The sequence below is a fragment of the Aspergillus affinis genome (genome assembly GCF_023601865.1).
Source record: "Aspergillus affinis strain CMG 70 chromosome Unknown NODE_10_length_487445_cov_86_957759, whole genome shotgun sequence".
Classification (NCBI taxonomy): Eukaryota; Fungi; Ascomycota; class Eurotiomycetes; order Eurotiales; family Aspergillaceae; genus Aspergillus; species Aspergillus affinis.
The window spans coordinates 325,609-340,059 of record NW_026515791.1 but is presented as its reverse complement, the minus strand read 5'-3'; the positions used below and the strand labels follow the sequence as shown (position 1 = coordinate 340,059).

At 52.6% G+C, this 14,451-nt stretch overlaps 6 protein-coding genes across 6 annotated transcripts; 3 read left to right on the top strand and 3 right to left on the bottom strand.

Moving 5' to 3' along the window:
* Nucleotides 1-1,132: 1,132 nt before the first annotated feature.
* On the top strand, nt 1,133-1,962 carry KD926_000508 (GPI anchored serine-threonine rich family protein; the record flags this gene model as incomplete). The annotated part of the gene is made up of 2 exons (XM_053096419.1): nt 1,133-1,349; nt 1,415-1,962. The coding sequence occupies 2 exons, from the start codon at nt 1,133-1,135 to the stop codon at nt 1,960-1,962; spliced, it is 765 nt and encodes a 254-aa protein (XP_052959578.1).
* Nucleotides 1,963-4,279: 2,317 nt separating this feature from the next.
* On the bottom strand, nt 4,280-5,760 carry KD926_000507 (uncharacterized protein; the record flags this gene model as incomplete). The annotated part of the gene is made up of 3 exons (XM_053096417.1): nt 4,280-5,059; nt 5,145-5,379; nt 5,468-5,760. 3 exons carry the CDS (start codon nt 5,758-5,760, stop codon nt 4,280-4,282), a joined length of 1,308 nt encoding a protein of 435 aa, XP_052959577.1.
* Nucleotides 5,761-5,851: 91 nt separating this feature from the next.
* Nucleotides 5,852-7,554, bottom strand: KD926_000506 (uncharacterized protein; the record flags this gene model as incomplete). The annotated part of the gene is made up of 3 exons (XM_053096416.1): nt 5,852-6,229; nt 6,568-7,095; nt 7,156-7,554. 3 exons carry the CDS (start codon nt 7,552-7,554, stop codon nt 5,852-5,854), a joined length of 1,305 nt encoding a protein of 434 aa, XP_052959576.1.
* Nucleotides 7,555-8,201: 647 nt separating this feature from the next.
* nop12 (rRNA-processing protein NOP12) lies at nt 8,202-9,851 on the bottom strand (the record flags this gene model as incomplete). Its single annotated transcript, XM_053096415.1, has 2 exons — nt 8,202-9,665; nt 9,726-9,851. 2 exons carry the CDS (start codon nt 9,849-9,851, stop codon nt 8,202-8,204), a joined length of 1,590 nt encoding a protein of 529 aa, XP_052959575.1.
* A 330-nt stretch (nt 9,852-10,181) lies between these two features.
* On the top strand, nt 10,182-10,613 carry KD926_000504 (uncharacterized protein; the record flags this gene model as incomplete). The annotated part of the gene is made up of 1 exon (XM_053096414.1): nt 10,182-10,613. The coding sequence occupies one exon, from the start codon at nt 10,182-10,184 to the stop codon at nt 10,611-10,613; it is 432 nt and encodes a 143-aa protein (XP_052959574.1).
* Nucleotides 10,614-11,343: 730 nt separating this feature from the next.
* KD926_000503 (uncharacterized protein) lies at nt 11,344-13,653 on the top strand (the record flags this gene model as incomplete). Its single annotated transcript, XM_053096413.1, has 4 exons — nt 11,344-12,232; nt 12,289-12,358; nt 12,419-12,905; nt 12,964-13,653. 4 exons carry the CDS (start codon nt 11,344-11,346, stop codon nt 13,651-13,653), a joined length of 2,136 nt encoding a protein of 711 aa, XP_052959573.1.
* Between the last annotated feature and the right edge of the window lie 798 nt (nt 13,654-14,451).

Genomic DNA, 14,451 nt, shown 5'->3' with positions numbered 1-14,451 from the left:
TGGATGGGTACGGAGTAGTAGGCAGCATGATAGCATGGTCATTCAGGTACCACCTGTGTTCTGTACGATCCCTTGTCCCATAACGCAAGGGTTGCGTTGAAAGTTCTTACTGAATCCCCTTGATGCATGTCCCCCGTCAAAATACCCGAGGAATGCAGACTTTATTCCAAAAAAGTTTAAAGAAAACAAAGAAAGAAAAACCAAATCAAACCATGGGATCACACCACTCATACTATCTTGGGACGGTTATTATTAGAGTGTCGCTTCTCTCGCTCGCTAAGTACTCAGAGGGAGCGCCACCAGACTTGACAAGAAGGAACTATTGCCGTCGACCGAGTTTTCTCTGCCCAGTCACGGGCCTCCGCCTCGTGGACTCCGTAGGCCAGACTTTCTGGTAAATCCGACTAGCCGGCGCTAAGATTTGTTAGCCCTCCAGATTGAGCGGCCGGACCGGGCTTTTGCCGGGATTCTCTCGAAATTGGGGGGTCCGCTTGCAGGGCACTAGTACCGGCTAGGTCGATTAGTTTAATTTGCCCCCGCTCTGACGGTGCTCATTGGCCGGTTGCCTAGTTCCCTGGGAGGTCCGGAGTTGCCCTAGTGCTGTATGGGAACGGTATGGGTTGGGATTACTTCCATTGGAGCCCTCGTGGATTGTCCACTCCCGTCGTTGCAGTTTGCAGGGTCGGGGACCCCCCTAACGGAGTATCTTTGCCTTTCCGGTCCTGCCTAGTACCTGCAGTAGTAGCAGCTGTACAGTGTAGACCCTCCGAGGTAGGTAGTAGTGCCGACTACTAGCACTTGCCCAACCCTGTGGTATACATAGACTCGCCTTCCCCCCAAATTCAAAACCTCCCCTCGTATTTTCCTTCCTTCCCTGTCACTTCTTTCCCTCCCCACCCGACGTCTGTCCTTCGAGTACATTATTCTCCCACCCTTACATTCCTTTTAATCATTGCTCGATCTCATTGAATCCATCGAATTCAAAGTCCTTCCTTCACCCACAGTTATCCTCACCACCTGACTGTATATCAACCATATCATAATCCCCGCTTGTCAATACTTTGCCTGGGCCTGTCCGATATTTTCATTCCGCCATCATCAATCGAATCGCTTACTTCGTCACTTTACAACAATGCGTTCCGTCTTCTTCTTGACCCTCAGCGCCATCGCGACCCTCGCGGCCGCCGCTTCCGAGAAGGCCAATCCCTTCAACATCCCCAAGGATGGATATTCTTTCAAGACTGGCCAGCCCACTACTCTGACGTGGGATCCCACCACCAGCGGAACCGTGACCCTGCGCCTGCAATGGGGTGGTGTCCTGACCCCGAACTCGGGTACCGCCATTGCCAGTGAGTTCTCCGATGTTTTGCGTCTGTGCCAGGTGCTTGTAAACATATACTGACATATTGTCCAGAGAGCATTGACAACTCGGGCAGCTTCACCTGGACTCCTCCGTCCGACCTTGCCGCTCAGCCGGATTACACCGTTGAGATCATCTCGGACGATGACACCAGCGAGGTCAACTATCTCCCCCGTTTCGTCGTTGCCGGTGCCACCGTCCACACGACCAAGTCCTCCACGACGTCGACTGCTTCCGCCACCACCACCTCCGAGGCTTCCACCACTACTTCGTCCGAGGAGAAGACCACCAGCACCTCCAGCGCTTCCAAGACCAAGACCGAGACCCCCACCACGTTGTCGATGGCGACCAGCACCGGCTCGAGCTCTGCTACCGGAACCGCTTCTGGCGGCGGCGACGGATCGGCCACTTCGACTGGTTCCTCCACCGGCTCCTCCAGCGTCGCAGCTTCCACCTCCAGCGGACAGGCTTCGAGCACCAACAGCGCTTCTGCTAGTGCCAGTGCTTCCGAAACGGCGGTGCCCAACTCGAATGCCGGCACGACCACTCGGGTTTCCGGCGCCATGATGGCTCTTGTGTTGGCCGGCGTTGCCGTCTTCTAAACTCTTCCCATTTAACGTTACTTGCTCTTTGGGTTTGGTTTGTCTGAATCGCATGGTTATGACCCGGTTGTTTCTTATATACCGCTTCTACGTTTTTACTTCTTATGCCCCCTCTTCTTTTTTCTTTTCACAGCCTTTCGCTTCATATTCCCCCGTTACCTGAGAGAACGAGTCTTGTCGTTCCTCGGGCTTTGAACCTTTTGTTTGCTTCGGAAAGCAACGCATTTTATTCCTCTTTTGAATCCTTCGTTTTGGGCATTGCATTCGTCGGTTTGGATTGCATTCCCTGTTATTATCAGGTATTTACCTCATTATTATTTCTGAATCGCCGCGGACGGAGTGGAGGGGATGGATCCGCTGGCTTTGTACGGTTATGTACTACTACTATGTAGATATGTGGACTCTGTAATGAACGATTAGTGTCGAGCATGCACGACTAATACTGAAAACTTTTCATGACCAACGATCATCCAGGCTGGATCGGCGTAAAGACAGGGTAGCGAGTAGCGACGACGATATCGGAGATGACAGTGGGAGCGATCAGCCCAACGGAGGGCCGTGAGTTCGGGTAACAGGCATATGAGGTAGGTCTGATGGAGAGTGGAGATACCACTCTCTAGTTTTCCCTCTTCCACTTTTCACTTTTCCAGTTTTCGACTTCCAGTTTTCCAGTGCTCCGTAACTCAGAGTAAGTTGTTTATTTACGTGGATCCCTCTGGGGCGCCGTTAGCCCCGATCCACCCCCAGGGCCCAATCAACAAGGCTCCCGAGGGGAAATTAAACGGCTGCAAAGTTCTGGGTGGGAAGTGGAGAATTCTGGGAGGTCTGGGAGGCCTGGGAGGCCTGGAAGGTCTGGCCCCAACGTCGGTCGGGGGTAAAGTAAGGGCGAGGATCCTGGGTAATTTGACGTTCTCCATTGTGGGAATGGGAATTGGCCGTGGACGGTGGAATACACCGGACCAGATGGGAGGGGAGATTAAATTAAATTAAATCGAATTTAATCAAAATCAATTCAGTGGATTAAGATAAAGTAAATTAAAATAAAATACACCGTACACACTGCATACCTGAGGTAGGGGTGTTGTTCCATTCCATTGGTGCGTTTGTGAGAGCGACGCGATGATCCTGAGGGGAAGAGGAGCCAAAAAAAAAAAAAGGGGGACCACTCTTCATTGGACTGGGCTAGTGGGAGAGGAATGATAACGGGCTTTCAGCCTTTCATACGGAGGAATCTCATGACCACTCATTTCTGGGACGAGAGAATCCAGTAGGTGAGCATGAGCCGACCTTACCATCCTTACCTTGTTATCCCTACATCCCGTTCGATGAATCGTTGGTCTTTGTCTCTTTACCTTTTACCTACTTCGTACTGCGTAGGTAGTAACCTAACTAAGTCCAGCTGAAAGGGGGGAGGGGAGGGGAAGACAAAAAACAACGCAAGTAGGTAAGAACTAAGAGACTAAGAGACTAAGACTAACTATGTACCCCGTAAGATTATGATAAACTTCCAAGAACTGGGGCAATGGGTGAAGGGTGATGATCGGCACGACCGGTTGATGACTTGATGCAATCATGATGAGTGCCTGATGCCCTTATCATCTGGGGGTATCGCTAGTTTCTTGTGGATACTGTCGGAGTGTGTGTATCTACATTCTCCCTACTATCCCAGGTAGTATCTACGGTGTAGCTACACCGTAGCATCCCCATCGCAGGCTAAAAAGGGGTAGGTAAAAAGTCCGTGGACATTCTGCATTGTACCTATCTATCACTCACAGGGCTTGGGCCCATCTCGCTCCCTTTGTATCCATCACATGCGGACTAGGCTCGGAGGTCGAACCTTTCACGTCCTGCTAACTGCTTAGGTACGGAGTAGCGCTTATCTGCCCTAGGAGGGGAAAATCGAAAATGCCCATCTTCAAAGGGGGCGGGTTAGATATCCAACGGAACGTCGACCGAGTCCTGAAAGATTATTGATTCTTGAGTAACGCGGGACGGCCTAGTGGATGCGTGCATGCAGACGCCAGACAGGTTGCCCGGCGGAGGATCTCGAGTAACCCGACCTTCTGTCGGCCACCTGCTTGCACGGTGACAGGGCAGCATTCAAGGGCGTCTGCCCGTAGGGAGGTGGGGAGGAGGAGGGGGTGTTGCGACTGACAGCTGTATGCCTACGGGATAAGGTACTACGGATAGAGGTGTTTGATGGTAATGAACTTCAATAAGTTGAATGATTATATGGTATATAGACATTCCGGCAGCCCTCCCTTCCAGCAGAGTCAGGCCACGGGCAGGAACATCACACCTAAACATATGAACCGCCTCATTGTGAGGCGGCCCACTGGGGACTCACGCGCTTGAGATACTTCATAAATTTCCAAAACCCGACGGCATGCTCAACATTGCCGTGCGGATCGACCACCCGCTCAGGAAAGGCGATGCCCGCGCCGTGGAGGCCCGGCACCTGTCGTCCCTTCTGGTCCTGGAAGCCGCCCGATTCCGAGTCGAACTCCAGCTCCAAAGGCTCCCCATCAACGGACAACTCGGGCAGCGGATCCCGTGTGAACCCGACGGCCTGGACGAGGTGCGAGCAGGATGGTAGATGCTGCTGATATTGCGCCATCTCTTGGCCTCCCCCGCAGTCCACCTTCGTGATGAACTGACCCGCCTCCGACTGGGGTAGCTGCTCGTCCTCCAATTGCTGGCGAGCAAAGTCCGCCGCTAGACCCTTGAGACCCGTGTTGTCTCGGAGGATCCAGCCATCCATATACTCGGCATACCGAAGAGGATGCCGCGTGAACCACTTCACTCGTAGCTGGGGGTGGGAGCTGCGACCCAATTCTACCAGGTTGAGGAGAGCTAGGATGGCACTATGGGAAGCCCCCACCACCGCCACGGTCTGGGGTACATTGCGGGGCAGGTACGTGACAAGGTCACTGGGCTTCAGAACTACATCTAGGTCCAGTCTCTGGATGTCGAGTCCAGAGACGGGGATCGAGACTTGCGACGGCGACGATCCTGTACATAGAACGAGTCTCGGGGTCACTACCTCGAACTCGTCGAGAGAGTCTCGACGCATGATCCGTACCGTCCACATTGACGTCTAAAAAGAGACAAACAGCGCAACGATTAGCCACAGAAATTACGAATAGTCACCGAATCCCGGGATTCGGAACATTTGAACTGACATTTTCAGCCAAGGTGGCGGCAGTGACAACCCCACGGCACGCCAACACCTCGTCCATCTTGACGATGCCGTCCGACAGGCCCTTGACCATATCCGCAGCGTGGTGTAGATGACAGGTTTTCTCCTGGTCGAGTTTGGCCATCGTTGAGATTGGACTGGGAACGCGGGAGTTGATGACGGAACGGAAGGGTTGAACGGCGGTGGCATATGCTTGAAAGAGCGACACCTTGGTGTTGCTAGATTGGTTCAACCCACGTCAGCTGAGAGCGCTCCTCTTCCGACGCCCTGCGATATCACAGGGGGCCGGACCGAGGAAACACTCACCTAGGAACTTCTCGATATTTGCGGTTGACTCGCCCCCCTTGGAAAATCGGGTCAATCCAGGCGATTTTCCCGATTTGCTTCTCCAGCAGATTTCCTATAACAGCCAAGCCCGCGGGGCCGGCTCCCACAACAACTGCCGCACAATTTTGAGGTGAATTCATGGTTTTCGAGGCGATCTGGCGCGTAGAACGAGCTGGATGATGGAGAAACGAAAGGGCGAGAGATGAAGATGGCCACAAGAATCTAGGGCGCTGGGCTGAAGCGGTGAAAACACCGCTGACGAGGGCGGACATCGCTGGGGATTTGAATGGTAGCCAAGAGAAGTATCCAGGGGCGTTGCAGCAAAAGCACGGCGTAATTCTCGGCGAAACAGGCTAATGAGCGTCATTGTGCTGGCCTGGACGGGAGGGGCAGAACGAGAAGTCGACCAGGCGGATGGAACGGAGCGAATGACCGTCGTGCGGGCAAGCCGTGCGCGCACTCGGGCGAGAGAAAGGGCGAGAGGGCAGGATAAACCGCCCTTTCTTCCAGGTCAGGCGATAGCCATCCAGGCCTCGTCCATCGTTGCCAGACCGACTGTTGCGCAACCGACGCATGCTGCCCCACTCGCAGAGGCCTGGGAAAATCCCTGGTGCGCTTTCCGTCGGAGATCATTTGGGCTGCGTTTGGCCGCTCTTGGGGGCAGGACGAGGAACGAACGCCGACATGCTGAGGGGGTTCGAGGGGGACGGGGACGGATAGAGTAGATGCTGGAGCAAACGACTGTTGTACTCCGGCAGCCGTCGAGGATCACATCATATTGGCTTTGTCTGCGAGCAAAAAGCAGAGAAGCTGGTGGCATGAAAGGACGACGGGCTGGTTAATCCTTATATTCGGCGATCGGGCGGTCTTGGCGAAATTGCGTGATTTCGTGCGGAGATGAGGTTATGCCTGGCAGCCTGAACGACCAGGCCGCGACGACCCTTCCCGATTCGGTAATCCTGTCGCTGCCCTAATACTACTGTGTACTCCGTAGTTACTCCGCAGATAAATATCTTCTGTCCTTTGTACTAGGTATTCGTACTATGTACTAGGTCACTCATTCACCCCACCCTTCATACCGCCCAGAACACTCGCACCGCCACTTCTTCCACATGGTTCGACCATCCGCCATATCGAGCGCGTCCCCAGACGGAGATAGCATCGCCTAGTCCCAGCGCGCGTATCAGGCTGCCATCCAGCGTGGCACGGCCCCGACCCTGATCACGTTCGATCTCTTCGGCCTCCTCTGAGTCTGCTGGGACACGGTCGAGATGGTGCCAGGTGATTGTATAGTGATGAGTTTCCCTCACGTATGTCCGATTCGATTGCAACTTCTGTCTACTGGGGTTGAGGAGGGGATGACCGGCTGTCAGTCGGATCCCATTCTGCCCTACTTCTGGAAGGCTCGAGATTTCTGTTGGGGTGCCCTGATGCGCAGAATGAATCACTTCAATGTCAAACCAGGTATTGGACCCCTCAAACGGACTGTGATCTCGTCGACGACCACCACCCCAGCCCTGATCGTGGGAGGCGATGGAGAAGACAATCTTTCGACATGGGTGAATCGTTCGATGCGGCAGCAGTTTTGGTGACGGGCTACCGAGCGTCTGAAATGGTGTTAGATATAGCACAAGCGGAGAGGAAGATAGATGTCACCCCGAATGAACATTTTGTGAAACGGCGGGAAAGAGCGCAACTGGCCTGGGTCTGGCGCGAGGGTCGTTTACCTTCTCATCATAGCACAACGGACTCGTTCGCACAAGAACCTGATCCCCGTCTTGCCGGATAATTCGTTGCCCCTGCATCTTTGATTCCATCGACGCCCAATACTCGGCCGCATCCACAATCAGATCCACGATCTCCATGGGCAATCCTTCGGGAACAATCTTCCATCGCAGGATATGTCGAGTTTTGAGTACATCGTAGAGGTCAGGAAAATACGGCTCTTCAGTCTCCAGTTCGGTGGTATGTGGCTCCTCAGCATCGGACGGAGAATCTTCGGCAGAAGGGGCCCTCCTTGGGGCGCGAAATCGATTCATAGCCGACGATACCATAGGGAGCATCATCTACTGCGACGGGCGACGTTCAGATAATGCCACTTCTAGAGCTGTGGACCACGGTTAAGTTATGGAGCGTTACCAAGGCCCTACCGGGGCGATGGAATTATGCTGACTCGAGAGCAACGACCCCGTGAACCTGCTAGTTGCGTGGCAGTTTCGCTGGATGGGGATAATAAGGTGGGGGTAATTGTGTACACAGTAGAGACATAGAATGTACGGAGTACTCCGAGTAAGGATGAGTGGGGTTGAGAGATCGAGGCTATTTGAAGGTTTTCCGCCCGCCGCGCGGGTGGGAATCAACGGTGGCTGAAGGACGCTTGCTGTGCTGAAATGGCTGCCTATCGGCTTAGAAGTGCGGACGGGTCATGACACGACAAGTTGGTCTAGATGATGTACCCTAGGCAAGGAGGCGATAATGGTTACGTTCAAATGTCACCATTTCTATTCATTCATTGTTGGGCCCCTCTGCGCGTTACACTAATGACGTCATTCTCTAGATCGTCCTTCCAAAGTACGCAGGAGTCACTTTCGCGAGTGCAGATACGATTGATCATTTACATGCTGAATGTTCTAGAGTCCGTAGGTATTGCTGATATCCTAGGCGCTCAATAATTTTGACTGAAAAATACACACAGAAAATGAAATTAGCCATATTAATCTCGCTTGCTCTCGATTTTGCTCTTCCTCCCTCCGGCCGCTTTGTAGGCCGCTGCCCGCTGGTTGCTCCGGTTCTTCGGCTTGCCTTTAGAACCACGGCTCTTGGTCTTGACCCGAATACGTGACGAGCCATCGTCAGTCGCGCGGTGACCTTCAAACACTAGCGAGTTCTGCGAAATCGATTTCGTGGCATTTTCCTTCACCTTGGCAGCGCCGGCCTTGCCGAACAGACGGCCGGCACGGCCCTGGAGCGTCTTATCGGAATCCCGAAGTTTACCGGACGGGGCATTGTTGTCATCGCGCTTCTTCCCCATCTTCTTGGCTCGCGTGACCCGGAGTTTCCGAGGGAGCATGGGCGGGAATTGCTTTCCGTTAAGGAGAAGAGCCTCCTCCACGCAGTTTGGGTTGTAAAATTGAACATAGGCGAAGCCTTTGCCAACACGGGTGGCACGGTCACGAATCACCCGAACGGATTCGACGCTGCCTCGGCTGGTATCCTTCTCCTTGGATGCGGTCGTATGGGCGTTGAACGACCGCCACAGGCCTTCCTCGACATCTGCTGGAGTCTTTCTCTTCTTCTTCTTTTCCTCGTCATCCGGGTTGTTTTCGTGGTCGACGAAATCGAGGTTACCGACGAAAACGCACCGTTTATGATCGATTTGCGAGGGATGAGCAACGCTATCGACACGCAGATGTCGGTCGAGAACCACGGTGCCGTTCAGGGCTGCGGGTGCCTTCCTTGCAGCCTGTAGGGTGCTGTAGACAACGTAGGCGTTGGTGCTGGGCGTGGTGTCATCCAGAAGTTCCTGTCTGGTGTATGAGGCCCGCTTGGGGATATGCCCGCCACTGGCAAAGGCCGTGGAGCGGAAACGGATCGATTCGACCTTATGGGGACTCGTAGATTCTGGAAGCGACGAGAGGAACGATCCGACATGTTTCAAAAGGGTCTTCTTGGCGGTCTTAGACTTGATGGCCTCGTTCGAGACGTTGCCCAAGAAGACCGTTCGATTTGACTTCTCAATCTCCTGGGAACCAGCATCCTCAGATTGGCTCTCGTGCTTCGGGAGTGCAATTTTGCCTCCGTCCTCGTCGGAGCTCTCTGCTTCTTCCTCGGATTGCTCTGAAGACGAGTCGTCCTCGCCACTTTCTTCCTCTGCCTCCTTAGCGGCAACCTTCTGTCGCTTTGCCTTCTCCGAGCGACGCTTTTTCTCTTCCTTTTCTTCCTCCTTCGCTATGCGACGCATGTATGTCTCTTCGAGATCTTCTCCGTTTGTCCTCTTGCGCTTCCGGTTGGGAGCTTCGGACGCTTCCCCCGCGGCTTCATCGGCGGGCTCGGAGGCTTCCTGCATGACTTCATCATCGTCGGCCGAGTCTGGCTCCAAGCCCGACGCTTCCTCGTTTTCTGCGCTTTCATCGTCGACAGCGGTTGCAACAACCTCGGGGACTTTCACTGGGCCCGCCTAAAACAATCGCAAAGTTAGTCAATCAGAGCGACAGATAAAGAGCAGATATGAACGTACACTCTGTTCAAACAGCGAGGCCAAAGTTGGATCAACGGAGGAATTTCCGCCCAGAAGAGGAAAAGAGGCCTCCGGCTTGCTGGTTTGCGGAGTTTTCTCCGACTGGGATTTGGATTTCTTGCCCATCTTGTATGATGATATGGAAAAATCCCTGTTGCGCCGTCAGGACTTGATCTCCGGGATAAAGCCAATCGAAGGGTGAATGCAAATGGGTGGAGATGTTACCTTTTCTCTTCTCTCTTCGTCCTGGTTGTACTTTTTTTTTCTTCTTTTTCTTTTTCTGGATCTTGGCGACGGGAGTTGAGGGCGGTCACGTGGAAAATGCGACGGAGGCCATTTGGCATGTCACGGGGCCCTCACATTGTGTATCCGCCAGAAAAGCCCAAATTCACCAGGATTTGCAGTCGCATGCCCTATGGATTATGATATTTATCATCCCTAATTATCGCGACGTGAATGCGCCCCTTAAAAGGCCCAGGAGAGAGCGAACCGAGCAGCAGGACCGAGTCCCCAAGCGGCGAGGCGGTGGGAATAGAACCGGCAGAACTGATACGGGCGGAATACCGCGTGACGCTCGGGCAGTCTCTCTCTCTTCTCTCTCGCTCGCTCGCTCGCTCGCTCTCGGCTTTGGCTCTTTCTCCCTCTCCTTCCCCTCTGCAACTGGCTGCGCTGAATTCCGCATGCTTGTTCCTCGTCTTTCCTATCGTCGAGATCCTCTCTGATCACGACCTGCTCGACGTCGCTTGTGAATTTCCTATCCCCCCTGACGTCAACACCTTTCTCGCCCATGCCGCCCGTCTCCCGCAGTGCATTCGTCGTATTACCCGCTTCGTGAAGTCCACCTCCTCCACCTCCCTCGTCGCTCCTCCTTCGATCCTCCCACCATAGGGCCTGTGGGTATAGGTATACCAGAGAAGGTTCGCTAGAACTGTGATACTACGAGGACTGTCGGGCTTAATTATATTCGTTCGATCGATTTTGAGCGTTGTCTCTGCGACCGCGGTGGCTACAAAAACCAGTCTTCGTCGTTGTATTCATCGCTAGTTTTTTTGTGGTTGGCGCATTGTTGCATGGTACGTCTTTTTCTGGTCTTCAAAACATAGTATGGTTCTATCCGATCTATACGCGATTATTTCGTGCCATCTGGGTCATGAAGACATCGGCGAGCGAGCGAGAGTTGGGCTGGCGCAGTTCGCAGCGCCCAAGCCGGGAGCGATAACCCGTGAACGATTGATGAGTCTGGGGTGTGATCAAATCTCCGCACCGCCTTCTGCTACTTCTCGCGCCTCGCCATGCTCAACGCCGGTCGTCGTTTTTTCCCCTGCATTGAATGTTGATTTTTTTTTTCTCCCTCTTCGAACTTTCCCATATGGCTCTCCTTCACTCCCTCCATTCCACCCCAACCCCTTTCGAACGTCCTTGATCATGTTTGGTACATCGTCATTAACTCTCTCTTTGATTAACTTAGGTTTTGATCCGATCATACCCTCACCTTAACCGTTGATCTTCCCTTCCCAGTCGATCATTCCCCCGCCTATTCCTCCATCCTCTTCCTCCCCTCTTCTACCCTTTCTCCTTATAACCCTCCCAAGTTCCTGCGCATCACTCTCCATTCCTCATGGAGGTGGCCGAGAGCAGAGAAGCCATTTCCGTTGGTCCGCCAACTGGGGCCGACTCTGCCGCCACCAATGGCGAACACAATCCTTACCTCGATGATTCGCTTATTGATGATGACGGAAGATCGAGTAGTCTCAGTGAAATTGATGACCTCTCCGAGAACATTCCGTCAGATTATGAGTCTCCCAAGCCTGAGAAAGTAGCCCCGGACAACGACTCCGAGGCGGAGACCGAGCGAATTGAGGATTCTCCCAACAACCTTCGCTCCAGAACAAACATTGTCGTGAGCGCAAGCGCAAGCAATTACGGGCCCAGCCCCAGCAAGTTGGCTCAATCAACCACGTACGATGACGTCGAAGACGACGACGACCAGGTGGCCGATGATTCTCCCAGCAAGCCTCGCTCGAAAAACAATCGGGTCACTGAACCCGCTGACGAAATTCCAAGCATGGAAGAATCCGCTCTATCGGAAAGCTTTAATAAGAAACGGAAACGACTCGAATCTGGGGACGACGTGAGCGCCGAGATTGACGAAGAAGATGAACCCCCTCAGAAGCGTCGCGGCTCTTTGAAGAGCGAATTAAGCGATCCACCGGCGGAGGACATTGTCCTGTCCCCCGAACCCGTGGAAGAAGCTTCAAAACCCCACGAGGATGATCCACCTGCTGATGACGTACCTGAATCAGACTTGCCCGCACCTCTCGCCAAGGGCAAAAAGGCTAAGAAGGGCAAACGAAAAACACGGAAGACCAGGGATGCCGATGAAGATGTTGACGGTGCCGCTGAAACCGGCGCGGAAGGTGGTGGCGACGATAACCTTGGAGATGATGATGTGGAGCGTGGTGAAGAAGCAGACGATGGCGAGGCAGCCGCCAAGCTCGAAGAAGAATGTAAGTCGTGGCACTTGTCCCTTGCCTAAAGCACGTCTGCTGACGTTGTTACACAGCGGCGAAGAAAATGTCTGCTATGGAATCGCTGGCGGTTCTGGAACGTGAATTTGCAACGCTACGTGACAAGTAAGTCATCGGTCCTTGGTTTCGTTGAATGAATCCCAGGATCACTAACAATCCATTTAGGATCTATGACGAAAGAATTTCTAAACTAAATCGCGAATTGGATATGCTTACCGGACCCAATCCAACACACCCGGAATTCTTGCGGCAGCTTGAGTGTGTTCAGCGATATAGGGATTCTAAGATTAAGTACGAACACACGCTGTTCCAGTACCGAATAAAGGCTCTCCTGAATAAGAGCTTAGCCGAGCGGGCCCAATCGCACAGCAGCTACTTCCAACGAGCTCGCGATATCCGTGAAAGACATTCGAGCTCCATCAGCAAACAGTTCTACTCCATCCAACATGATCGATTCAAGACCGACGAGGTCAGCCCGCAGCATTACATTCCCTTTCCTACTCGACGCTCGCAGCAAATCGCGCAGCAGACCGCATACAACCAAGAGGTCTCAGTCATGGCCGGTGTCGCAAAATATGTTGGCTTTCCGGCGGCGCCTTCGTTACCAGCCGCGCGACCCACCGAGCTCGACGATGATTTGGAGAAGATGGGCGTAAGTTGACTGTATTCCCTGCCTCGCCCGCTAGAACTGGTCCTGACTATGTGCGCAGATTTCTATTGAATCGAGGATCCCTATTACCCACCCTCAAACAAATGCCCCTCCACGCGGAACGATGTCGGCAATGTCCTCGAATGCATTTCGTACCGCCGAGGAAGCGTTTTTGGAACAAACTCCTTGGGCGAACCCGCAGCACCCTATCCACCACCACCATCATCATCACCAACAGCACCAACACCAGCAGATATCCCAACGGCCACAGAGTCGAGTATTTGAGGACTCCCGGGCCCCAGCGTACACAACCCCAGCTGCTCAGAAGCGAGTCGTGGACATCAATGCGCCCAATGGATCGGCGTCTACAATTGCAGAGAACCTGTCGGCCGCCAATTCCTCAACAAACAATACCCCCTACGGCACGGAGCAGGAACCGCCGCACCAAAAACTCGGGCCATTTGGAAATCCCGAGTATGATCCGGACCGACGGACTGGATTCCGATCGCTCAGCTCCTCGCCGCTTGACGTACGAAAACCGCACCCATCTGCATACGGTGGTACGCTCGATCATCGGTCGCCTCAAGGTGCTTCGCGAAATGCCTATTCACCACCCCCTGCACGACTTGGTCTCTTCCATTCAGCCGGTCCGAACTCGTCGCCTCCTTTGTCATCAAAGCCGGTCAATTCCATGCATCAATCAGCAGGATTACTAGGCGGGTCAGGCTCAAATTCGATGGCAGCACGATAACAATTCCCATACACAGAACTTCTTTTACCACTTCTTACTTGCTCCTTTTTTTTTATTTTAAAGATGGGTCATTTTCATTTTCTCCCTGTATAGGATCCAAACAGGTGTTGTAGAAGCCTTTTGCTCTTTTCTTTTTCTAATGTATGTACGGCTTGGCATGTATGACTGGAAACAGATGAATAAAGCTAGTCTTTTTGTGTGTCTTTTGAGATATATTGTGAATATGGGCGAATGGGATGCCTTGGAGTCTACGTTTTTTTCTCTTTTCTCTTTTGTTTTTGATTCAATAACCAACTACCCATTGCTTATGGTGTTTATCATTTTTTGTTTTCGTCTCTTCAAACCATGATACATATCTACCTGACATGATGTTCTTGTCCTCTCTAATCAGTTTTCATTGTCTCTTCTTCGATGGGTTTGCATAGGAAGGGTTTAGAATAGAATTTGGGGTTTCATTTTATATAGGACCGAAGTCTAAGGGGCTTCATTCATTGCTTACATCTTGCATCGTATATCAGTCAGTCCTTTGATCTGAAAATTCGAATTCTGGAAATGACGCTATAATAATAGGAGAACCGGTCCTATTCCAAATACACATACATGCATACATACATACAAGCATTCACGTTCACATAGGTAACTAACTCTAGGCCTGTAGTTCCTTCCATTCAGGTAATCAATCCCTTGTAAATAGATGAGCGAGCAAATCAGCATTGTAGGATAAAGTAAAAGAAAATAATGGATGATGGATAGATAGGTGGTATCATCAACCAAGTCTGCTGAAGATAAAGTACACGG